The 27,113-nt window shown below is 35.8% G+C and overlaps 2 protein-coding genes across 7 annotated transcripts in view; both read right to left on the bottom strand.

Annotated features, from left to right (window-relative positions):
* HELLS (helicase, lymphoid specific) overlaps positions 1-6,784 on the bottom strand; it is a 39,877-nt gene extending 33,093 nt beyond the window's left edge. The window contains exons 1-3 of the mRNA XM_068548241.1: positions 6,632-6,784; positions 6,078-6,199; positions 1,222-1,344 (exon numbers count right to left, since the gene is read on the bottom strand). Coding sequence (XP_068404342.1) covers positions 1,222-1,344; positions 6,078-6,199; positions 6,632-6,662 — 276 coding nt within the window. The 5' untranslated portion in view covers positions 6,663-6,784. The remainder of the gene's footprint in view (positions 1-1,221; positions 1,345-6,077; positions 6,200-6,631) is intronic.
* Positions 6,785-16,509: 9,725 nt separating this feature from the next.
* Positions 16,510-27,113, bottom strand: part of TBC1D12 (TBC1 domain family member 12) — a 118,411-nt gene continuing 107,807 nt past the window's right edge. For all 6 annotated transcript variants that reach the window (XM_068548236.1, XM_068548237.1, XM_068548235.1 and 3 more), the window contains 6 exons: positions 25,653-25,741; positions 24,688-24,759; positions 21,942-22,070; positions 21,569-21,678; positions 19,175-19,433; positions 16,510-18,395 (listed from right to left, as the gene is read on the bottom strand). In XM_068548236.1, the coding sequence (XP_068404337.1) occupies positions 18,327-18,395; positions 19,175-19,433; positions 21,569-21,678; positions 21,942-22,070; positions 24,688-24,759; positions 25,653-25,741 (728 nt within the window). In that variant the 3' untranslated portion in view covers positions 16,510-18,326. The remainder of the gene's footprint in view (positions 18,396-19,174; positions 19,434-21,568; positions 21,679-21,941; positions 22,071-24,687; positions 24,760-25,652; positions 25,742-27,113) is intronic.

Here is a 27,113-nt window from a genome sequence, read left to right as displayed (position 1 = left end):
AACTAGACTTACTGTGGTGATCATTTTGCAATATATACAAATATTGAATCATTACACTGTACACCTGAAACTAATATAATGTTACATGTCAATTATATCTCATTAAAAATGGGGGGACAGGAAGAATTTTTTGGAATTAATGGTTATGTTCATTACCTTGGTTGTGGTGGCTTCATGGGTATACATTTTAAAAATGTACAGTTTTGTGTATATCAGTTATATTTCAATAAAGCAATTTTTAGAAAAGGGGACTGAGCAACATAAAATTCACAATTTCTGGCATCCAAAAAATATCACTGGACAGGATAAAAATCAGTTAACAGGTGAATAAAAAAATAAATGTTGGAGTAAAGCAATTTATATTGAGGAAACTCCAACAGCTCAAGGATTGGCAGGCAGCACAAGGCAACCCTGGAAGTGAGGATGAAGCTGGAACTAAAAACAGGCGTTTTGGTCTAAAGTCTGCTTAGAAGCAGTTACTCTTGAATGAAACACACCTTGAATGACAAAAGCAAACTATAGAAAAACTACGTATAGTATGATACCATTCTTATAAGGCTCAAAATAAGCAAGACCAAAAATATACACTGTTTATGGACATATACATATGTGATATATGTTAAACTATTTTTTTAAGCAGAGAAATGATAAATACAAAATTCATGATTGTAATTACCTCTGGGTTAGGATGGTAAACGAGGCAAGGAGATGGGAAAGAGAAGCAGAAATGGAGGTGCAAAAATTTTTAGAATGTCCTAGTTCTTAATTCTTGTTCATTTAATTAATACAGTATTCATAATTTTAAAAAACTGTTCGTATATTCATACAATGGAATGCTTCTTAGGAATAAAAATGATCTACTAAATAAATACACGTAAGTGAATCTTAAAAATATGCTGAGCTAAAGAAGCGAGACACCAAAAGACTGCTTATCATATGATTCCATTTATATAATATTCTAGAAAAAACAATACCAATTTATAGTGGCAGAAAACAGAAACCAGTGGTTGTTCGGGGCCAGAAGCAGAGACCACTGAGAGAAGAAAACTTCTTGGGAAAATGGAAATGTTCTTTATCTTGACTGTGCTGGTGGTTACACAGGTCAAAACTCATCTAACTCTAAACTTAAAATGTGTGCAATTTATTGTATGTAATTTATATCTCAGTAAAGCTTATTTTAAAAATTTAAGCTGTTAGCTATAATCAATCACATATACATACCTCTAATTGCTGCTGTTCCATTTTAGTCAATAAAAATTTGGAGTAAATATTGCTTTTTTCAAGCAAATGCTGAAGTCTACGATATCGAATGTCCATGGACTCTCTATCCCAAGACATGCGAGCCTATCCAAAGAGAAAGTTTCCATAATTATTAACGGTTTCCTGACATACACTGATTTTTTTCTGCATAAGGTGTAACAAAGATGACTAAACAACTGCTCTTTAGGTTTAATATATTTCCTGTAATTCATGAAAAATATTTTTATAATATTAAATTCACTTACTAAAAATGGTTATCTTCCAAACAAAAACCTAGAATAGCTAAAAAAAATATGATTCTGGGGTTCAACAGGCAATCTGGTAAAGTATAGCTTGGCTACCAAAATACTGAAATTTCAGACACTGAATATATGGTTATTGGCATCTACAGAATTGAAGGTCCATTTTCAAAATATTTGAAATTAAAGTGAGAAAGCAAATATTTAATTCAGGTTGAATTTAAGTTTTTACAAAACCAAATGATTTCAGAAAAGAAAAATTTTATACACCAGTTTAATTTGAAGGAGCATTGGAATTAAAAGATAGTCTCATTAGCTAGGAATCAGAACATCTAGTTTTAGAATTTAAAAACTATATTGTCAAAATATTTAAACGTGCTAAATCTACTGTTTATTTCTTACAAGCTTCTTTCCTCCTCAGTATTGTGTTGCCCAAGCTTTGCCCTTACCTTTTAGCTTTCTACTCTCATACTCTTACCTTTATCTTTCACCTCTGTACGCCTTCCATTTACAAACCTCTGCTTTCCATATTACTTTTACACACCATTTATTTATTGATTTGTAAGAGTATACAACAGTCTAGTGGCTGAGGAGGAACCCTCTCAACTCATAATAAAAGTTAAACATCTTAAGAGAACAATAACAGGGCACAAGAGAGAAAACAAAAGCAACAAATAAATAGTATAGGTCAATGGTCCACAAACATTTTCTGTAAAAGGGCAAAGGGCAAATATTTAAATATTTGAGCATGATATGGTTTGTATTGCAAATACTCAAATCTGCCTTCGAGCAGTTATAGACAACATGTAAACAAAAGTTGTGTTCCAATAAAACAGACATAAGGCCAAATCCAGTTCATAATTTGCCAACCAAATACTGTAATCTGAACTCAAAAGAAAAGCATTAAGTGGGCTGAAGTCAACTGAGAGTTGAATATATGCAAATCTTACTAACCAGCAATTCCACTCCTGAGTGTGTGTGTGTGGTAAATTTAATTTAGTGGTTAAGGCTTGACCTTATAAATCAGACACCAGTATATATTAGCTTATATTTCCCAGATGTTATGTCATCTAACTTTTCTTTCAAAATAAATTTATTTTCTATTACAAAAGCAGTGACAATAAGATACCTAACAATAAATTTAATGAAATACATGCGCATTACAAGAAAATAAAAATTCTTTTAAAAATCATCCATAGTCTTACCCGTGCAGATAAAACTCTATTTTCAGTTCTTTTAGGACAGCCTTTCTTTTATTATTACCAACGTACTACTATGATTACAATAGTCAGTCACTTAATGAAATGGATATTATAAATGAGATGAAATTACTTAAAACTTTATAAAAATGAATTCCTAAATTTAACTTTAATTTTATATTTTAGTTAAAATACTTTGTGCTTAATTTATCTGCTGCCTTAAGTCCTGTTCAGAATAAATTAGCATACATCTTTAAAGTAATTAAAGCTTTAAGGTGCCATCATGGAACAATAATTTATAATATAATTAGAATATGCCAATGGTTAACCTTTAAACCCAGTCTTCTGTATTTCAAAATAATTCTATAGTAAATCTTCTCATCTATCATTACTCTTTCTTGACTTAATTTTGTTATTTGTTATATTAAAGTAAATTGTAGCTTCATCTGTGGAAAGTATTCAATACTGAGTGCCTGGCGGAAAGCATCTCTTGATGAGAGAGTGAGAGAGTATGCCAGTGGACACCAAGAGCATAAATTCTCCACTGTCTACCCCATTACCTCTCCCAACCCCAGTTTTATTTATTTATTTTTTGCGGAGGGAGTTCTATTTCAGGTTACACAATATGAACAGTTTTCCTTTTACCTTTCCAAGAACCCTCACAACTCTTACCATTCCCCTTCCCCCACTTACACAGAAGTTAAAGCTACTCTCAAGTATTCTAGACTAACAATGACTTCTTTCAAAAGGAAATGCAGGTGAAAAGTCAAAGAAAATAACTGTAGCAAATGAATGTCAAAATCATTCTCCAGGATCTTCACAAACCTTCAAATCTCCTAAAGCAAAGTAAATGCTTCTCATTAAGAACTTAAGCTAGCTCTTCCTCTCTTAAGTACTTCTAAATACATGCCCATAAATACTGAATTCTCCCAAAAGAAAAGGAATCATTACTTTTGTGTACTGAATTTTTTGGCTCCAAAGACATGTAAGAGACTTATTCTTAGAATTTTCTCTACAGTCACTGAGGGAATAATTTGTAAGTGTCAAGGGCAAAAAGCAATCAAATTCTTTCAATACCTGTACATAAAAAGACATGTAATAACAATGAACCACAATCCTACTAGGTTTTTAGCAAATTACACCCTTGCACTAATGGGACTGAAAAGAGCTTTATTCATGGAAGTACTGAAAAATGGACTAAAAATTGCTATTTTAAGTTCTATGATGCATAACTGCTAAAGAAAAGCTAGTTGTACCATACCTATCCCTCAAGAGTAACAATTCCAAAAAACTTTAGGATTGCAAAATGTTCAAGAGCTTAAAAATTTCACTGAAAGTAGCAGTTATTTTGACTCCTAGTTTAATCAGCAAATACTTATGGTACTACAAATTTTGACGGACCTTTTTTATTTATTTATTTAAAAATTTTTTTTTGCCCGCACAGCACCACACCGCACCGCACCGCTTGTGGGATCTTAGTTCCCCAACCAGGGGAAGAACCTGGGCCCACAGCAGTGAAAGCCTGGAGTCCTAACCACTGGACCGCCAGGGAATTCCCTGATAGACCTTTTTTAAATGTGAAAATAATCTTTCTTCACTTGAACTCATGCATTCTTGAAATGTATTCTTATTACACCTCATATCTTTCTTCAAATAGCATTTCCTTAACCAACAATCTTCATGGGTTATAAAAGAGAACTACACTACTCAAAATTAAGGGTTTATTGCTAACAATCTCTGAAGTTGATTCTACTCTGGACCATGCCCCAGGATTCATCCTTTATAATTCACCTTGTTACAATGGCTTGTAAGTATATTTATTTTATTTATATAATCATATATGTTAGGTAATATATTATAAAATATTCTTTTACCTTAGTTAGAAATTCAATAGACATTTACTATATAGCCTACTAGTTGCCAGGTGCACAGCCTACAAAAACAAAACAATGTGATGTGCCCTCAAGAAACAAAGTGAGAAAGAATCAAGTAAGTAAGGATAATACTGTGTAACTAAGTACTGTAGGAATTCATAGAATGAGTAAAGGTGGTTCACGGTTGACCTCCCAATTCTATTAAAATTTGTTAACATACTACCTTACCGGATTATGGTCAGCTACAGATGATCAGTAATAATGGAACTATTATATACTGGAGTGAAAGTATAGCAAGGTGGTTAAAAAGTGTGAATTCTGGAACCACATGGCCTACATTACCATCTTTGTTCTGCCATTTACTGGCTGAGGGATCCCAGGCAACCTCTAGGTGCCTCAGTTTCCTCATCTGTAAAGTGGAATGAAAATAGAACCTAGTTTATAGACTATTTTAATAAAATAGTTTATACTAGTAATTAAACTAGTAAGTTTAATAACAGTAATCATAATGAGTTTAACAATGGTATCTACTTGATACTATTGAGGATTCAATGAGTAAAATACATGTACAGCATTCAGAACAGTGACTGACTCACAATAAATGATCATGAGGTGTCAAAAATGCTAACAAAAGAATCATTATTGTTGATATAAAATAGCAGGGAACTAACTAATTCATTACTTGCCTTTGGAGTGCATTATTCCCCAATTTGAGTAGTTTTGTAATTAGATGGAGTTAATTCAATATTAATGTCCTCAGAGAGGTTTAATGTTAAGGACAAGAACTCTGGAGACAGCCAAATTTGAGTTCACTAGTGTGTGACCCGACCCCCAATTGCCTCAGTTTCATCATATTTAAATGGAGATATCAAAAGTACCTAAATAACCATAATACTGGGAGGGTTAAATAAATTATTACAAGAAAATCACTTAGTAGGCAGCACATAAGCGGTAGTAGGTGTCAGTCTTCTTGCATATGCAATAATGAAGCAACAGGGTAGGACAGTACTGGAGTAAAATATACTTAAAAACTGAAGTTTTTCAAGAGGTTAAAAACTGCTTTTAGTAACGTCCAAAATACTCTGTACCAGAAAACCCCAAAGATAATTAACTCTACATTGAAAAAGTACATCACATTTTAACCTAAAGGATCTTACTTAGCAACAGCCCAAGAAATGGAAAAGAAAGCAAAAAACAAGTTGATTACTTAGGTGGAAAACAGCACTGAAAGAATTCACTAAAAATAATTCACTACCGACTTTGGAAGAATTATAATAGCTAAACAAGCAATTTGAAATGCTCACTTAAGAGAGATGAGGCCACTTTATAGACCAAGACTATATCTGATAGAAGCCTCATTCAAAGTTCATGCAAAAGTTTCTCAAAAATAGCATCGGTAAACAGAGATAAATAAGGAAGCCCGTTTTAAAGTTGATAAAAAACCAGACTAGTAAACTTAGGCACACAAACCACACCCCCGACGATGAACGTGATGCCTATTTTACCTTTTCTAGCATCTTCCTCTCTCTCTCTAGCCCAGCAGCTTCAAGCTGTTCTTCCTCCTCTACCATGGCTGGGGTAATCACGGCAGTCTCCGGCTGTTCAACCATATCTGGAGCTACGGACCCTAGGAGGGGGCAAGGCTTTTAAATTGCAGCTTTAAAAAATGACCAGTTACTCAACTTCCGAGTAAACAACCTTCCTCCCTTTCCCAGATGCATTTGAGGCAAACCATGAAGACCCAGGGGGACGCCAGTATCACCTCTCGGAAGACATCCTAAGCCTTCACTATGTCAACAAGTTGCCTGGACCCCAGTTTACAAATGGGGATGTTCGGGAAAACGCAGCTCCCCTGTGTCAAATCTCCTCTACCATGCAAATATGCGCAGTTCCGGGTGTCCCCCACTCACTCCCCACAGAAAAGGTAACCCTCCTTTCCTCCTCAGTCTCTGCCCGGGGTCGCCTCTCCCCTCAAAAGCTCGGCTGCAGTCTCTCCATGCTGCTCCCGCACCCCCGCCCCAGACGCCGCCGCCCGCTCCGGGAGGCAGGTTCTCCTCACCGCCGCTGCTCGCGGGGCGCTGCGCCGGCATGGCTGGACACACACTCCGGAACCGGGTGCCCTCCGCACAGCGCCTGCAACGCCGCGCGCTAAAACCTCCCAGCCGCTTGCCGGTCCCAGTCTCCCGGCCAGGTGACCAGCCAGAGAAAAACGCGCGCTTCTCCTTCGCGGGAAAACGCCGTCATCTCGCGATACTTCATGCTCTCCACCCCGCCCCCGAGTCCCGGTGGCGCGAGACTTGGCGAAGTTTGGTTTTCGTCAGAACCCTCTTGGGGGACTGTGAGCGTTTACGGGGACTTCGGGTTTGGGGAAGCGGGGTTCTGCTGCAGAAGTCAGCCTTAAACTAGCTGTGTGATACTGGGCGAGTCTGCCTACCGTGGAGGGCCCGGTTTTCTCACGTAATTGATGATGGTGCCGCAGTACGCAGTCTTCAGTAGCGCTCTTGTTTGCAAGGTACCCTCACACACTGGCTAATGTGATTAAATCCTACCAACGGATGATCCTTTAGGTAGAAAGATGTACTGAGTATCCAGGTGAAGATGTCAGAGACAAATACTGCTAAACGTTGCCACCATCCGCAGTTCACATTTTGAGTGAAAATTCCCCGAAATGACCCAGAAGAGGGCTCTTTTTGTGGCTGGGATAGGAGAGAGAAATAAGAAGATTATGGTAGAGTTCTTGTTGAAGAGTTATTTCAGGATAAGGGAGAACTTAATGCAGTGATAAGCCTACCGGAGTGGCCAGTAGAAAAGACGTAAGGTTCAGGAATTCAATAGACCAGTTATTAGAGAAGGCACCTGAAGGGAAGAGCTGGGCTTTTGTCCTTTGGTTTTCACTTCAGCCTTCAGTCCCTCCCTTTCTTACCTGCAGTCCCTTTTAACAAGTTCTTTTGCCACGCCTCGCCCCAACCTCAGAATTTATGGTATACCTGCCATGTAACCACCTGTTTCCTCCATTTCTGATTCCAACAACTTTAATTATTTGTAATTGTACAAAATTTAAGGGTTTACAATGCACGTCACGTTCCTCATAACCATCTTCAGCAACCTTCATAACACTGAGATTAGCAGAGCAGATTGTTTTTATCCCTACATTATAGGTGAGAAAACTGATGTTCACGGAGGATAAATTAACTTGCCCAGAAGCCTACAGTCACTTTGTGATAAAACAGTAGCCAAACCCAGGTCTTTCGAAAACTAGTTCAGCATTAAGATAAATTATAATAACCTCCATTAGTAATTATTCTTAAATCATACCTCTTTCTTATCAAAGACAATAGCTATCAGTCAGTCTCACGCTACTAAGATTTTTGACCGACCACCAAACTAACTCCGAAATTTCTTGCCCCGACTTTTGAAACACTGCTTTTTACCGGGGTTTCCCCTAAGGTACTGAAAATCTTTTCTTGTTCCCTCTTTTGAACTCAATTGTGGCCCACCTCCCCAATCTTTCCTCTTGTCTGTTTTTTCTCTGTATACTTTGTTCCATGCAGTATCTGCTCTAGAGACTTCGATGATCAACTCAAGGCCAACAACTTCCCTTCTGATTCCTCAGAGATCAAATGGGGAAGATTTATCCAAACACACATGGGATGGAATTCAAGGCAATTTCATCTCATTCTCAAAGGACAGGAATCTCATCTAACATCTTAGCCCCACTCTTGACACGAGTTGCACTGGGTATTTCCGGACAAGTTTGCCACTGTGCAGACCTCAAGAGTGGCTATGAAAAGTTTTGTTCATTCACTTTAAGGGTATACATTTAAATGTCATCTGGGTACCTGTAACTTTTCTAGGTGCTGTACAGCAATGAACCAGGCAAACAGGATTCCTGTTGATATGGAACTCACCTTCCAGGAGTTGAGACAAATACGTATGTGTGAGAAATTCTCTGCAAAATATTAGAATAGAGTGGTGTGAGAGTAACTGGGTAGTTACTTTAGACTGGGTAATCAGGCATCTGAGGAAGTGACAGACTTTTAAGCTGAGAACCAAGTGTCAAGCAGCCAGCTAGCCCAGGGGAAGAATGGTCCAAGCAGAAGCTACAGCTAGGGCAAAGAGAATAAGGCAGGAATAAGCTTGGGTATGTTTGAGTATCAGAAGAGGACCAGTATGATTGAAGCAGAGTTGACAAGAGGGTGTGGCACAAAAAAATCAGAGGTAGACTGTCCAGATGAGCCACAAAATGCCATCTTCTAGATTTCTTAATGGCTTCACCATCTGGATCCATCTCCCTGCAGCCTAATCAGGAATCTTAGATTATACATTACCCCATTCACTCTTTATTTCTTAAACCTCTACTGAATATTTTCCATTAGTACTTAAATACTTGAACACACACCAAAGTAACTAAGGAAATCAATGAAACGCATGGTCAAATTTAATGGACATCTCTCAGTCCTCATCTCAACCTCATTGACACCTGACACTATCGATCGCTTCTTTATGGAAACACACTTGGCCCTTGTTTTTCCTGACCCCCACACTCTCCTGATATTCCTATTTCTGACGTCTACTAGTTCATTCTCCTCTACCCAATCTTTAAGTGTTGAACTTTCTGAGTGAACCAGAAATAATCTGAGTTTCTAACTAATTGTATAATCTAATAAAAATATTATATGAAAGGTAGGTTCACTAGGAATGGTCCAAAATAAAAACAATCTATTCATCCATATCTATCATGTGTAGTGCCAAGCGCTATTTTGGGCACTAGCAATTCAGAGGTAATAAAAGACAATGTTTCTGAACTCAGAGTTTACACTGTAGTGGAAACAATAGACAACTATATAAAATAATGTTAGCTAGTGGTAAGCAATAGATAACTATAAAGAAATATGAAGTGGAGTAAGGTCATGATACTGACAGAGCATGAGTAGAGAACATTCCGACTCTGAGTAAACTGACATTAAGTAGAGACCTAAATGAGAAGATAATATAAACCATACGAAGACTTAGGCAAAGAATATTTCCAAAGGAAAAGCAAGAGTAAAAGCCCTTAGGTAGATAGGAAATTGGGAGATTGAGAAATTAGGTCCACAGTGAAGTTAATAAGGTTGAGAGGCAGTTGAAATTGTAGAGATAGCAGAGATTAGAATAAATAGGAACTTGTGGAAATTAGGTCCACAGTGAAGTTAATACGGTTGAGTGGCAGTTGAAATTGTAGAAATAGAAACTAGAATAAATAGGAACTTGGAGAGCAGCAAATAGGAACTTGTAATAAAAATTTGGATTTTTATTATGAGGAATGTCACTAGAGGCTCCTGAGTAAGGAATAATAGGATTTGATTCACATGTTTAAAAGATCATAAAACATGCAGTCTAATTAAAAGTGTGATGAGGGGCTTCCCTGGTGGCGCAGTGGTTGAGCGTCTGCTTGCCAATGCAGGGGACGCGGGTTCGAGCCCTGGTCTGGGAAGATCCCACATGCCACGGAGTAACTGGGCCCGTGAGCCACAACTACTGAGCCTGCGCGTCTGGAGCCTGTGCTCCGCAACAACAGAGGCCGCGACAGTGAGAGGCCCGCGCACCGCGATGAAGAGTGGCCCCCACTTGCTGCAACTAGAGAAAGCCCTTGCACAGAAACGAAGACCCAACACAGCCAAAAATAAATAAATAAATAAATAATAATTTTTTAAAAAAAGAAAAAAAAAGTGTGATGAGAATTGTTTACTTTTTCAAGGGCTCACATAAGTGGCTTTAAAAATCAAATCAGAAGAACTATTACCACTAAGTTATGACAAATTTACTGCATACACAATTTATTTAAAATCACTTGGTATAAATTAAGAATAAAACAAACCCTATCATTCAAACACTTTGCAATTTATTTTCACACTTTAAAGCCCAAACACAGGCATTCAAAGCATTTTACAATCTACAAAAGTTTTAATCAAGTTAATACTTCCCTTTCAAAGTTTTTTAAGAATATAGAAGCTAAAATTAAAAGCCTTGGGATTTATTTGATAATCAGAATACATCATGTACTTACAATATTATCAATACTGCTTAGACCAAAAACATTTGAGGCTTCACTTTCTGCTTTTATAATACCATTTTGTATAGTGTTGTACATGAAGATGAAAAATGAGAACAAACGTATATACCCCATTGTTATCAATTTTATATACTCCACGTCTATATTAGTTTATCATTTACACTTTTATTACAAAAATGATTTTTCCAAGTATATTGCAATAGTACATGTCATTTTACCTTAAATAAAATAATGGAAGTACTGTTTACTTAAACGTTCAAAGAATGAAACACTTTTTTAAAATTTTTATTTATTTATTTTTGGCTGCGTTGGGTCTTCGTTGAGCATGTGGGCTTTCTTCTCTAGTTGCGGTGAGCGGGGGCTACTCTTCGTTGCAGTGCGGTGGCTTCTCTTGTTGCGGAGCACAGGCTCTAGGCACGCGGGCTTCAGTAGTTGTAGTACACGGGCTCCAGAGTGCAGACTCAGTAGTTGTGGCGCACGGGCTTAGTTGCTCTGTGGCACGTGGGATCTTCCCGGATCAGGGTTCGAAACCGTGTCCCCTTCATTGGCAGGCGGATTCTTAACCACTGCGCCACCAGGGAAGCCCAGAACACTTTTTAAAATTTATTTATTTATTTATTTATTTAATGTATTTATATTTTGGCTGTGTTGGGTTTTCCTTGCTGCATGCGGGCTTTCTCTAGTTGCGGCGAGCGGGGGCTACTGTTCGCTGCAGTGCGTGGGCTTCCCATTGTGGTGGCTTCTCTTGTTGTGGAGCACAGGCTCTAGGCGCACGGGCTTCAGTAGTTGTGGCACACGGGCTCAGTAGTTGTGGCTCGCAGGCTCTAGAGCACAGACTCAGTAGTTGTGGCGCATGGGCTTAGTTGCTCCGTGGCATGTGGGATCTTCCCGGACCAGGGCTCGAACCTGTGTCCCCTACATTGGCAGGCGGATTCCTAACCACTGTGCCACCAGGGAAGCCCCCAATGCACTTTTTGTAAAGCCAAATTTCCTTCTTGGAGTATTTTAGAAAATAAACCCAACTCACAGAATAAAATGCACAAAATAAAACCTCATTAATTGGAACCAAGAGAAGATCAATATGAATGGTAGAATGTTTATAAAGAAATGCAGTTTTGCTAACTTCCCAAGCCTTGTAACTTTACGTAGCCTATCAAAATATTAAGAGGCAGTGCTTGGCACATAATCAGGGCTTAACGAGTGCTCCTGCATTCATTCAAAGTACCAAGTAGGTCACTTCTTCTGCAATTACACTGTTAGTAAATAAGTAATATGTTTTTTATTGAAGTATAGTTGATTTACAGTGTTGTGTTAGTTTCAGATGTACAACAAAATGATTCAGTTATACATATATATGTATATATATATATATTTTTTCAGATTCTTTTCCATTATAGATTATAAGATATTCACTATAGTTCCCCATGCTATACAGTAGGTCCTAGTTGTTCATCCATTTTATATATAGTAGTGTGTATCTGTTAATCCCAAACTCCTAATTTATCCTCCCCCCTTCCCCCTTTGGTAACCATAAGTTTGTTTTCTATGTCTGTGAGTCTATTTCTGTTTTGTAAATAAGTTCATTTGTATCACTTCTTTTAGATTCCACATATAAGTGATATCATGTATTTGTATTTCTCTGATTTATTTCACTTAGTATGATAATCTCTAGGTCCATCCACGTTGCTACAAATGGCATTATTTCATTCTTTTTTTATGGCTGAGTAATATTCCATTGTATACATATTCCACATCTTCTTTATCCATTCATCTGTCTATGGACATTTAGGTTGCTTCCATGTCTTGGCCATTGTAAATAGGGCTGCTATGAACATTGGAGTGCATGTATCTTTTCAAATTAGAGTTTTCATCTTTTCTGAATATATGGCCAGGAGTGGGATTGCTGGATCACATGGTAATTCTATTTTTAGTTTTTTAAGGAACCTCCATACTGTTCTCCATAGCAGTTATATCAATTTACATTCCCACCAACAGTGTAGGAGGGTTCCCTCTTCTCCACACCTTCTCCAGCATTTATTATATGTAGACTTTTTGATGATGGCCATTCACACCTCATTGTAGTTTTGATTTGCATTTCTAGCAAACAATATTTTTAAAGGGCAAGGCTATCTTCTCTCTCTGAAGTGGCTAATTTCCCTGAAATTAAAAAAAATTTTTTTTAAATCTTTTTAAAAATTATTTTTCATTTTTACATGTTGTGAAACAGTGAAGTCCAAATTAATGGTTTTACCACTGTAGGGAAGCAAAATTTGTCACCCCAAAATGTGTCTCTTTGGCATGAGGATTAATTTAGCCTGATTATTTTTAAGAAACAGAAGACTCAGCAAGTTTTTCTTGTTACTGCCCCCTTTACTGCCAAAAAGAATTTTGACAAAGGGCCTGTTCTGGAATAGAGCTAAGAATATGGGCTAGGTGAGGTGGGGAACACTCGGCAGGGCCTAGAGATCAGAGTCCACTCAGTGTACTGCAAGGCCCAGCAAACATTTGTTTACCAAACATTTGCTTTTCATCTCCACATGCATTGCCTTCCCCTTTGAAGTCTCAGACCACTACCCCCAACATCCTCTTTTGTTTTCAGCTGAAGACAGTATTTAAGGTGAGCGTTTCAGTCATTTTGGTGAGTTACTCAGTTTTCCTGGTTCTCTCCCACAATACATGTTATTAAACTCTTGTCTTCTCCTGTTAATCTGTTAATGTGTCTCATGTCAATTTAATTCTTAAACCTGCCAGAAAAACTTAGAAGGGTATAGGAAAATTTCTTCCTCCCTGACACTACATTTGGAAATTCATATTTTGGACACTGCTTCGACAAAATCAAAATAATATGAATTCAATACAAAAATCACTTTCCCCCCCAGAGGTAAGACTTTGTTTTCTGACACTATATATGTCAGATAAACTATAAAACAATCGTGGCAAATTAAAATCTGATTTTCCATTGCTACCTCATATGATTTTTGCCTCTTTTATACCAATCTCTGCTGTCTGAATATGCTCATGAAATACAAAATAATTTTACCTTATCCAAACAAAAATAGGAAATGAAAAATCATAATAAACCATATGGCATTTTAAGACAAATTATTCCATGATTATATGCTTTAGTATTATACCCTCCAACAATGCAGACTCTAAAAAGTTGACTGTTCTAGATAAAAATAGCCTTAGTTCCTAAGCTACAATGAAAGCTGTTATCCTAAAGTCAGAAGCTCTGAAAATCTCAATGCCCTTTTGCCAATGCTACCTAACTTTTGTAGAGTCAAAAAATATACTCAGACCAAATCTGTTGTGTTTCTTTACAATAGCAATGACATATCAGAAAGGGAAAGTAAACAAAAAATCCCTTTTAAAATCTCATCAAAAAAATAAAATAAAATACTTAGGAATAAACCTGACCAAGGAGGTGAAAGACTTATATGCTGAGAACTATAAAACACTGATAAAGGAAACTGAAGATGATCAAAGAAACAGAAAGATATCCCATGCTCTTGGATTGGAAGAATTCATATAGTTAAAATGGCCATACTACCCAAAGCAATCTACAGTTTTAATGAGATCCCTATCAAATTACCCATGACATTTTTCACAGAATGAGAACAAATAATCCTAAAATTTATATGGAACCATAAAAGACACAGAATTGCCAAAGCAATCCTGAGGAAAACAAACAAAGCTGGAGGCAAAGTCCCAGACTTCAGACAACACTACAAGGCTACCGTAATCAAAACAGCATGGTATTGGCACAAATACAGACACATGGATCAATGGAACAGAATAGAGAGCCCAGAAATAAACCCATACAACTATGGTCAATCTTTGACAAAGGAAGCAAGAATATACAATGGAGAAAAGACAGTCTCTTCAACAAGTGGCATTGGGAAAGTTGGACAGCTGCATGCAAATCAATGAAGTTAGAACACACCCTCACACCATACACAAAAATAAACTCAAAATAGCTTGAATACTTAAATATAAGACATGATACCATAAAACTCCTAGAAGAGAACATAGGCAAAACATTCTCTGACATAAATGATACCAGTGTTTTCTTAGGTCAGTCTCCCAAGGCACTAGAAATAAAAGCAAAAATAAACAAATGGGACCTAATCAAAACTTATAAGCTTTAGCACAGCAAAGGAAACCATTACCAAAACAAAAAGACAACCTACAGACTGGGAGAAGATATTTGCAAATGATTCGACCTACAAGGGCTTAATTTCCAAAATATACAAACATCTCATACAACTCAATAACAAAAAAACAAGCAACCAAACCAAAAAATGGGCAGAACATCTAAAGAGACATTTCTCCAAAGAAGACATACAGATGGCCAAAAGGCACATGAAAAGATGCTCAACATCACTAATCATTAGAGAAATGCAAATCAAAACTACAATGAGGTATCACCTCACACCAGTCAGAATGACCATCATCATCAAAAAGTCTACAAATAGGGGACTTCCCGGGCAGTCCAGTGGTTAAGAATCTGCACTTCCACTTCGGGGGAATGGGTTCGATCCCTGGTTGGGGAACTAAGATCCCACATGCCACACAGTGTGGCCAAAAAAAAAAAAAAAAGTCTACAAATAATAAATGCTGGAGAGGGTGTGGAGAAAAGGGAACCCTCCTACACTGTTGGTGGGAATGTAAATTGGTACAGCCACTCTGGAAAACAGTATGGAGGTTCCTTAAAAAACTAAAAACAGAGTTACCACATGATCCGGCAATCCCACTCCTGGACATAGATCTGGAGAAAACTCTAATTTGAAAAGATACATGCACCCCAATGTTCATAGCAGCACTATTCACAATAGCCAAGACATGGAAGCAACCTAAATGTCCATCAACATGTGAATGGATAAAGATGTGGTATATATACACAGTGGAATACTACTCAGACATAAAAAAGAATGAAATAATGCCATTTGCAGCAACATGGATGGACCTAGAAATTATCATACTACGTGAAGTCAGAAAGAGAAAGACAAATACTGTATGATACCACTTATATGTGGAATCTAAAATATGACACAAATGAACTTATTTACAAAACAGAAACAGACTCACAGACATAGAGAACAGACTTGTGGTTACCAAAGAGAAAAAGCCAGGGGGTGGGGGTGGGGGATAAATTAGGAGTTTGGGATTAGCAGATATAAACTACTATATATAAAACAGATAAACAACAAGGACCTGCTGTATAGCACAGGGAACTATATTCAGTATCTTGTAACAAGCTATAATGGAAAAGAATATGAAAAATATATATATATGTGTATGTATGTATAACTGAATTGAATCACCTTGCTCTACACCAGAAACTAACAAACATTGTAAATCAACTATACTTCAATTAAAAATATATATACTCAAACCAACAACATTATATGAAGGTCATCACTGCAAAAGAAATCAGCAAAAACTATGACTATGTTCTCTGACTTTAGAAAACTATGCTAGTTGTTGGAGTCTTCCAGTAGCATTTAAATAATACAATGTAGACCTGCACTAAAAGGACAATGAAGTGAGAAATACTGATTAAGTAGACAAACAAATAAAACACCATATTAAATTTCACATTATCTTGAGGCTTTTAGGAAAGTTATTTTTTAATTGAAAATATACTTTAACCAAAAAAACTGTCATACAACTGACCATGCGAATAATGAGTAACTCCATACTGCCTGTATAAGAGGTTCAAGGGCAAAGACAGTAACAATATTTTAGCTGCCAGTACTGTCAGTCTCAAGAGGCTAAAGGCCCAGTGCATCTCAGGAAGAGAAATTTGGCAAAAAAGTTTATTCCCTTTTTATCTCCACATGTAGTTAAATATCCCCAAAATAATGAAGACTCATTTCAAGTAATTACTCTGTTTACGAGTTTTATTTACACAGTAATTGTTAATAGTGGTTTTTAATAAATTCCTTGTATTTACATTTTATATACACATTTATACTTGAAAGGTAAAAGAAACTGTACAATAATAAAAATGAGAAAAAGAAATACAGTAACTTAGGTCCAACTCTGGAAACAAATACACAAAAGTAAGATTAAGTTTAGGCAGGTAGTATAACCTCAATGAGATTACTGCCAGGGGTTACATTCCCTTTATCAGGGCCACCAATACCAAGGAAGTAGTTACCAGAGTTAAAATGTCATTCTAAAACCTGTTAAGACCCTGGGTACTCCCTCAATATTTTATTACACTACTAGTTTCCACTAAGCAAGCTCCTAGGAGAGGAGTTAACTTCTGAGGGTTCCATTAGTGGTCCCTAGGCTAGAATGACCCATGGGGTAAAAATACATAGGTACCGTCTGGTCCCATACTCCTAAAGAGGCAGGCGCTACACTAACAAGGTTCTCAGGCTTGTTAGTTTGAAGACTATATACCACTAACAGAAATAGTGTGCTTAATTGTTGTTTCAAACCAAATTGCAACATAAAAGCACATTATAAATCTAATTATTAACCAAATACCTTTTTATATAGATATCACTCATAATATTCAAGTGATTTACTTTAGGTTTAAGAATTAAACATATTATAATAAATTTAATGGCAATTTACCAATAATTAATCATTCCTTTATCCACTATATCATCAAAGTTACTCATTAGAAAAAAATTAATTTTACCTTTTACTCTTATTTCCTTTGATTAGAAAAGTATACACAGTGTTTTACAAGTCATGGACTTGGCTACATATTAAGATTTCCAATTTCAAACTGGAATTAACAAATTTTGTTTCTACAATGAAAGAATTTTAACTAACATATTTAAAGTCTTGCCAAGTAGCATTCTAATTAAGAACTCTCAAAATTCATTACTTTTTACTCTTACCAGTGAAAAACCTCATTTATATTTATGGACTTACTCCCCCCAAAAAGCCTTCAGTCCATTAAAGTGCAAAGAAATTTCCTTCTACCAGTTAGCTTTCTTAAATTACTAGATGAACAATTTCTTAGCCTAGAAACAGAGAGGATAAAATGCTCTGAGTGATAGGAATTCCTTGAGAAAATGAAACAATTTCCTTTCAAAAACAAATAGACATGATACTGTGGAAAAACACCTACACAAATGCTAAACAATCTCCTACCAATATTTCCAGTTCCCAGATAACCTAAATTTGCCCCAACCTGTGAGTGAAGATAAACAACTTCAGTGACGTAAATAATTTATAATCAACATTGCTTATTCTTGGTCTATAATATCTTCAAAAGTTTGGAACTGGAGATAATATCTGTACTCAGGTGTTTATTTCCAATAGTATTTTGGAAGTTAAAGTAGTATTTAACAATCCTGTTCTGACCTCCAAAGTGCTAATTGTTATGCTCCTCCTTTATGCTAAATGTTAAAAAAGAAAAGATGTAAAAATTTGAACTATCTCCAAAGCTGTTAAAAAAATTTATTGCATTAAACTGTTCACTCCAAATTATGGAGTATGAACTAGCCATTTAAACTTTTTTCTTTGTAAAATGGCTCTCCCTATAAAATACTTTTTTATTAATACTGTCAATAGGTACTCATTTACTTCAGCCATGGAATTCAAAATCAGCGGTTTTCCAAGTCTTGATTCTTTTAGCTTTCTTCAACATTTTCTTCCATGCTTTTTACATAGGAAACAAAATACTTTTATCAAAAACATTTTTTTAATATTGCAATTAGTCTGTTAATTTTGAAGATTAGCTTTTCAGAGCTGGACTATTATTCTTGTCTCCTTCTTTAATATCCTTCGTCACAGATGCAAAGACCTGGAAATTATATAAAGTAAACATTAATCCTCAAAAAAACTACCATGCAGATTAAAGAGATTTTAAAAACTATAGTTTATTAACATGAAAAAGCTTTAGTATACATAACTCTGTCCCCTGAAAGACTGCCATTCTCAAATCCTCTTGTTTGTTTCAACCCAACTTTATGATACATAGTTAGATTCCAGTTTTCATCACTTGCCAAATATTATAAAATTACTGTTAGGTAACAAAACATCCTCTGGACCAATATTCTTATATTTTCATTTTCATAAGCAATAAAACTTGAGAGCTTATAATGCCTACTGGCTATCATTCATGGAGCAAGTGTGAACACTATTTTTTATGTCATTTAACTTTCGACTGCCAATATATTTGCTTCCCTAACAAGACTAAGCATCTAAAAAGTCAGGATCATACATTATATTCTTTTTATTGCAAACCCTTAGTACACATCAGGTATTTAAAACAATTGTTGTCTATCTGAAATACCAAGGTAATTATACAATTGCCCTGGCAAATACATGACTATTGTAGGCTGTACTTCACTAAATTCATAAAATATTACTGGACTTACATAAAGATAAAGCCATAAGTCTGGAGAGGTGAAAGCGGAGCAATTCATTTTTTTTTTTCAAAGTCAAAAATTATTTTTGTAAGTTTTTAAAAAATTTAAGCACTAACATTTGAGAAATACATGACTTTTTTTTTTTTTTTTTTTTTTACAAGAAATAAACTGTTTTTATACATCTATTACAAGTAGGAAAATGTCACTCTACCTGAGTCCATTTTTTGGTACTATTCTGCATCTGAATGGCTGCAATGCAGGTGAACAGCTTTTCTGATGTGATATCTTCTGGCAATTTAGTTAGAAACTGTGCTATATGAATAAAGTCCATCTGTAGGAGAATATCTTCATATAATCGGAGGATTCCTAATCCAGTCCTAAATAAAAATTCCTCCCCATCTCTGCAAAATACATCCCAGACTCGACAGGCCAGATCAAGTGGTAGTGATTTGCTATATAGGGTGAAGATCCTAAAATTAGGGGGAAAAAGTCATTGGAATTTTTCATTCATTTATTCATTCACTCATTAAGTATCTATATATAAAAAGAACAGTGCTTAACTAGGGTGAAAAAGGCAAATAAGATATGGCTCCTTCGCTCAAAGAACGTGAGTAGTTGGAAATGAAGTAATAAATAACAAAAGTATGTGAATTTACAACCTTACATTGAGATATGGCCTAATACAAACTAGAGTGGCAGAATAACCTCATGGTTAAGGGTATGGGCTCTGAAATCAGAACACCTGAGTTTGAATCTTAGATTTGCAACTTACTGGTTGTGTTACCTTGAGTAAGATACTCATCCTTGCTGTGCCTCAGTTTCCTCATTAGTAAACAAAATAAAATTACCTAACTCTCAGAATTGTTTTGAAAATTAAAGGAGTTAATAAATGTAAAGTATTTTGAATAGTGTCAGGCACATAAGAAATGCTCAATAAAAGTTACTTCTTACTACTGTATGAGGAAACCAAGTACCATCTTTTAGTAACCTAAATACAAAACCATAAATTCTGACTTTCCTCTTTTCTCTTTCCACAAACATCCACTCTTTTGTTTTCCCTTCACCAAACTTTACTTACTACTTCTTTTGGAGCATGTATACCCTCCAATAGAATCACCAAAATGGTTTTTCACATCCTTTCTGATAATGTTTGATCATGTAAGTCTTTATCCAGTGGTACTCTGGGTAGCACTCTGGTTGAGGAAGGAGGGAGAATAGGTGCTAGAGAACTTCTCTTGATGTTGCCTTGGCAAAGAAGGTACACATTTTTACACAGACTGTGTTTATCTGAGGTACTGCTGATGAAACGTGCGTGAACAAGGGAACTAAAGGCTCTCCCGCTAAAAAATGAAAAAAATTCCCTTTAGCACTGCCACTCATTTATTCCTCTTTTTTCTTGCACCACTGATCCTGGGATTCATATGTTATAAGCTCAACAGAGGCAGTGAAACAAAAATCCGTGTCTACTTCTTAAGTTATAAACATATATTTAATTGCATAACAAAAAACATACTCTTGGTAGTACAGAGAATACTAATTCACTGTTCAAAATGAGGAAGGGTACCAGTAGTGCCTAGGGAATTTCTAGCATACAGTACTACTCAGTACTAATTTCATCCCGCTCCCTTTATCAACTGTGATACTGCTGTGCCTCATGCTCACAGTCCTTAAGAAGGACAGTTGAGGAGTTTTTTCCCCCTTCTTTACAGATTTACAGATTTGATCTTGGTCCCTTGCGTCCCATACTATAAAACCCTTCTCCCCATGATCTTCGGTCCTACTCAAAGGAATTCTAATGTTCCTAATGGGAATGGAAGAGAATACACTGAAAAATAACTTAGTTTTTTTTTAAAGCCTAAATAAAAGAAACCTCAAACAACTGGAAAGATATTTGATCAATGCCATTATTAATTTATTTTTCCATACTAAAACAATGTCATTTATATGAAACCCACTGATGTTTAATGATTAGGATTTAAGGTTTAAATATTTCACATGTACTCCTAACAGTCTATCTTAAGATCAAATGCTCCATCTCTTGGGCAAAGTTCACCCCCCTCTCTGTAATCGATTTTACTGCTCACCAGAGTCCTAGGCAAAATTTCCAACTTAAAACAGAAGAGCTAGAATTGTAAAGTTGAAAAAAAGACATTAGCACCTAAATAAGGCATCATTACTCGGTCAGAAAGCTGGATAAGGCCTTGGAAAAAAACAAAGCCCTCGATAAAGAAACACTATCATAACTATCATAAACCCTTGGTGTTAAGAATATTAAAGGAACAGCAACTAACTCTTTCTGAGAGCTTACTATGTACCGGGCATTGAATGAGATAATCCATGCAAAACACTCTCAGTACAACTCAAGATACAGATATTATTATTCCCATTTTATAGTTAGGAAACTGAAACACAAACTGAGGGATTCTGATTTCAACCCAGAGTCCATGCTCTTAATCAAATGCCTCCCCACAAAAATGTGAGAGTTTCTCTACATGCAAGCGAAGAGTTTTTTATATGTATGATCCTGTGCATGAAATTTACTCTAGGCAAAAAGTTACACTTTGTTTCCTTTTAATAATTATATTTTACATATGTTATGACTTACCAGTCTATCAAGTATATGTCTGGTGTAAGACTGTAAGATTTGAAATGAAGAAACAGTTTGGAGAGATTTTCTTCAAAAAATACTTCAAACGTTGCAAAATATCTCAACATCTAAAGATAGAAATTTCAACAAAATTATTTAAGAGTATACTCTAGAAATAGAGAAAATAAATCCTTAATCGTAATAGAAAATCTTGCTTAACACCTCTGAGTCTTTTCATCAAGCATTCATAGAACTATAATAATTCAATGAAAAGCTTATTTTAGATCAGATTATCTTAGTCTTCTAATTACTGTTTTTCACTCTAAAAGGGCATTCAGACTATAGAAACTGACAGTCAAAGAAAAACACAATTCATTCCAAATGTCCGTACCATGCTGTGATCCACACGAAAAAAGGCTAACTGGCATGGCTTATTCAGGAGATTTGCAAATGCAATGAAGGCATCTGCCTCTTCCAAGTTGAGAATGAGAACTGCTGCTATGAAGGACATCCCTTGGACCTTCAAAGGAAAAGAAATTAATCAAAATGTGCTTACAATAATAAATCTATACAGTTTATTTTATTGTATTGTATTCCTGAAAAATTACAAAGTGACATTACAAAGTAGAATTAACCAAGTTTTAAAATTTCTTTTTCTCTTCCAACAAAGGTAAATACAGAGAACCACTAAAAATTATGAAATCTCCCTAATTTTACTTTTCTTTCTTGCTCATGTGGTTTAAAAAGTATTAGGGAAAATTTTGGAAAAAAGAAAAAAGTATCAGCTTTTACTTGCTACAAAAGTCTATCTCAGTATCCTACCTAGTTTTCATTTTCTCTCAGTCTGAAGTATTTCAGAGTATAAACTCACAAAATTTAATGAAAATTAGGTGACTGTCTTCATTGTTATAACACATCTGTCTGAGGTAGAAAGTGAAGAACTAGGAACAAAAGAGATCTATGAGAAGTGCCGCTGAAATTCCAAGAAAGAAGAGACTATGGGGGTTAGGATAGTGGGGCTGGATTCCCGGAAGAGCAGCTGGAAAAATGAGGAAAAACCATTCTAAGATGGAAAAGACACGTCAGCAAAGACATATAGGGTCAGCACAGTTGGAGCAAGCGATTTATAATGGGATTAATGGGAAAAATTAGAAAAAGTAGGATGCATTTACAAATTATGAAAGGTCTTCAGTAAAAGGCTAAGCTATACAGATGTTTGCTTGTGAGTTATGAGCAGCTATTGCACATTTTTTAGCAGATAAGTAATTGGAAACTGCTGTTGTAAAAATATTCATTCTTTCATTAAAAAAACAGTTTACAGAGCACTTCTGATAGAGATTTGTATAACAGACTTACACAGAGAGACCAGGAGAACAAATAAAAGAGCAATACAGATTGGTGTCCTTGGTTATTTTAAATATAACTGGAATGTGAACCATTACCAACTTTTTACAAGATATACTGAAGAAATTCCACAGATAAAACTTCTGTGTGATTTACTTATAGATTAAGTATGTATTATTCATTAATGCAGTTAAAAACCTGTTTTATCAAACCACATCATGAAATATGTATTCCAATATAGTTTATACTACTCTTATCACATATTATAAAACAAGTCTGATTTGACTGACTGCCTTGCCAGTGAGGCTTGTCATCACCAGTTAGGTTCTAAGGTGGTCATTTTACATAAATCCAATGAGCCAATAAATCTGTGTATTCTGTAGAGTATTAACGAAGAACTTGTTCATATACTTTTCTTCAAATGATGATGACATATATAAACTCATTATAGTGTTAAAATTCTACTGGCTACACTTTTTAAAAGACGCATGAATTTTATTTTAAAATACCAATATTTAACAAGTGCTAAAAATTAAATCCTTTACAATTAAACTTACAATAAAAAAATTTAAATGAATGTCAACTTAAAAATGTGAAGGGGTTACATAATGTCTTTCCAGTTCTATTACAGAACACATGAGCAAGAGGGATTCTCTGTTCAAATTTTACTTCCTTCATATGGACATATCCTTTAATACTACAACCTGCCCCATACCCAAACCTTCACTCCCCCTCAACCCACGCCATACTTTTTCCATAGCACTTATCACCTTTTAATGTAACATATGATTTACTTATTTGTTGTTATTTATTGTCTGTCTCTTCCTTCTAAATTATAAGCATCAAAACGGGAAGAATCTTTCTTTTGTTCACTGAGGTGAACAAAATGCCTAGAACAAAGCCCGGCATATAGCAACAAGCACACAATAAATATTTGTTAAGTGGATCAATAAACAAATATACAAATGAACATGCAACCAAATAGGGTAAATTGTACCACACAGCCACCCTATTGTGAGATCTCTAAAATTCTTCTTTTTAAGACAAAGGCAAGAAGATGAAGGTTTAATGATTTCTAGTTAAACATGACAAATTGAACATACAGTTTTCTTTGTTCCCTCCCAAATCCAGCTAAAATAACAGTAAATAAAATGATAAATATTAACTTAGGAGGACGAAAAGAATGGAAAGTAATATAAACAGTAGATAAAAGATGTCAACAGCATTTTAGAAATTTTAATTTAACTAAATGGAGAATGTTGAAACTAAAATATGTGCAGAGGAGGAAGCCAATAAGCAGCAAGCCAATTCAGCCACAAAATCTGGAAAGCTCAGGAAGTGAAGTTATCAGGTTCCTCTAAAATTGAAAGGTAGGGCTAAAACTAGGATTGGCTGAAAATCTGTGAAAGGAGCAAATCCCCTCCTCTATCCTGTATGGACAGGTATCTATCTACCTTTCCCTCAACCCAGCAGAACATAAGAGGTTTATCTCTGAAGGGACAGTCAGGAAAAGGAGAGTTAGGGAGAAGGCGAGAAGGCACCACAGCAGGAACAATAAATAAAAGTTTACAAATTGAATGGTAAAATCCCCAGCTGCTCTCCGAGAAAGCTGGCTATCAGTCTCATAAGCCTCTGGTAGGAGATGGGAAGATTCCTCTCCGGGTAAGTTAATATGACCAAGAAAAAAAAAACATAAAGATACCGACATTTGGGAGCTAATACAATATAAGATACTATGAGATAAGAGAGATAAAATGTTTATATTCAAAAAACAGACTGAAACAAATACTTACATAACCAACATCAGGTCTGTAACATGTATATGCCCCTAATATACTATGTAAGACATCATGATATGGGCCACCCTTAGAGGAGAGAAAAATGAAATGTCAAGCTATACAAATAATTGTCTCTAAGTTAATTCTCAAAAAACACGTTAATAAACTTTACATTTCCTGAATGACTAGTTTTAGTCAGTATACTTTATCACTCCACAAAGATGTTTTCTAAAGTATGAATAAAAAAAATTATGAAAAACCAAAAAAGCCAAATAAACTCACTTGATGGATGGATACAAGCTATGTAGTTTGCGTGCAATTTTAAAGATGTCTAAATTTGGTACAGTAAAATTATAATGAAAATAGATTCTTTCATTTGCTATAATACAGTTTCAGCAAGAGAAAACCATCAAGCTACACGAAATTAAGTTTACTAATAATTTTAATCTTAATGGTAAAATTTTTAATCTCATTTTATCAATATAAAGATAGAAGAATTCCATGAATAAAGACTTGAGTCATATAGATATATAAAATGTAATCATTTCTCTCCTCATAAAATATAAACAACTTCATAACAGCCTCTGCACAAAAAATAAACTGTTTCTTCCTATTTCGATAGTACTATAATTCTGAAAAATTTTAAAGTTTTGGAACAAACTTCTTTATCTTTTAACAATTTACTAGGCAAAAATGTTAAAATTTAAATATTTTACAGAATAGAAAGTAAAACAAAGAAATTCACTTCAGTGGAAACTCATCAAGTACCTTTATGTGCTATGCTAACTGCAATGCATTCAATCAGTGGAAAAAAATAACAGAAATGCCTTTACTATTTTCCTACTAGTTTTACATTTTTTATATAAAGGTCTACAATTTTTATAGTTTTGCCTTTTAAAAAATAATAGCTATGCATTTAGAGAATTTGTTCCCTTGGATTAAAAAAAAAAAGTTGTTACAAGCTGGTTAGAAACCCTTACCTTCTGAAAGATGTAGAGAGATGGAAATGTACGGGATATGTCCAACTTAATTAATTCCAGACTGGCCTCCCGATCAGCAACAGATACACCTGCATTTGCCAGTTAGATAAAATTGAAATGATTACTTGACTATACCAAGTTCAATCTTACCAACACAGAATGATCACACAGCATATATGTTACTTAAGGAAAGTTAAAAGCTGAATAATTAAGAAATTTAAAGAAATGCCATATAGCTTTTGCTGGAACTTAGAGCCTCTAATATGAAGAAAGTATCTATACATTTATCACAAAGTTGTTGTTGTTTTTTTTTAATTTATTTTTATTTATTTATGGCTGTGTTGGGTCTTCGTTTCTGCGCGAGGGCTTTCCCTAGTTGCGGCAAGCGGGTGCCACGCTTCATCGCGGTGCGCGGGCCTCTCACTATCGCGGCCTCTCGTGTTGCGGAGCACAGGCTCCAGACTCGCAGGCTCAGTAATTGCGGCTCACGGGCCCAGTTTCTCCGCGGCATGTGGGATCCTCCGAGACCAGGGATCGAACCCGTGTCCCCTGCATTGGCAGGCAGACTCTCAACCACTGCGCCACCAGGGAAGCCCTATCAGAAAGTTTTATGGTGAAAGATTTCTGCTTCTAGGTTTCATAGAAGGTAGGGGAAGACTACTGCTCCCACAATAAAAACTAGGAAAAAGGACGAATTTCAAATACCACTTGTTTTAAAAAAGGCATAAGAGGGAATTCCCGGGTGGTCCAGTGGTTAGGACTCCATGTTCTCACTGCTGAGGGCCAGGAAAGCGGTCTAAAGGATTTAAATCCCAGAAAGAGATGAGCCTTCCCTTTCCTAGGTGAGTGGATACCAGTGGCCATTTTTCTTCCTAGGGGCATCTGCCAAGTCTCAGAATGGGCTCAGGATTGAGCCTCCACAGACAAAGGTACTCTGCTTAGGGAAAGAGAAACCAGAAGAGCTTTTCATGGCCACATAAGACTGATGTGACAGAAAGGATCTGGAGGGGCCTGAATGTATATTTGGTTTTACCCTGTGGGACTTTTGCTGAGTGCTAGTGTAGTGCAGAAGGCCAAGCTGGAAAGACATAATGAAATCACTCATTAAGCACATGGCCCTTGGGAGAATGTCTCATTGAAGAGGCGAGCCTGTAGTCAAAATAGGACAGTTCTTCCTATCAACAAATTTGAAACCCAAGATTAACTAAGTCTATCTAAAGCTGGAATCTTGCCCAACCTAGCTCAGTTACTGACTGAATTGAGGCAATAACCCAATGGCCTAACAGAAAAGAGCATAATTCCTCTGAGGGGAAACACCAGCTTCAATTTATAAAGATGAGGCAGAAGTAATATTTGAAAAGATAATGGCCAAAAAAGTTTAATGACAACTACAAATTATAAACACCCAGGAAATAAGAAATCAGTAATTTAAACAGTTCTTCTGATTGAAGAAATTCTTCA

The sequence above is a fragment of the Eschrichtius robustus genome, chromosome 7 (assembly GCF_028021215.1).
Source record: "Eschrichtius robustus isolate mEscRob2 chromosome 7, mEscRob2.pri, whole genome shotgun sequence".
In the NCBI taxonomy this organism is placed as follows: Eukaryota; Metazoa; Chordata; class Mammalia; order Artiodactyla; family Eschrichtiidae; genus Eschrichtius; species Eschrichtius robustus.
The sequence above is the reverse complement of the archived record's forward strand: the minus strand, read 5'-3'. Positions and strand labels throughout refer to the sequence as shown.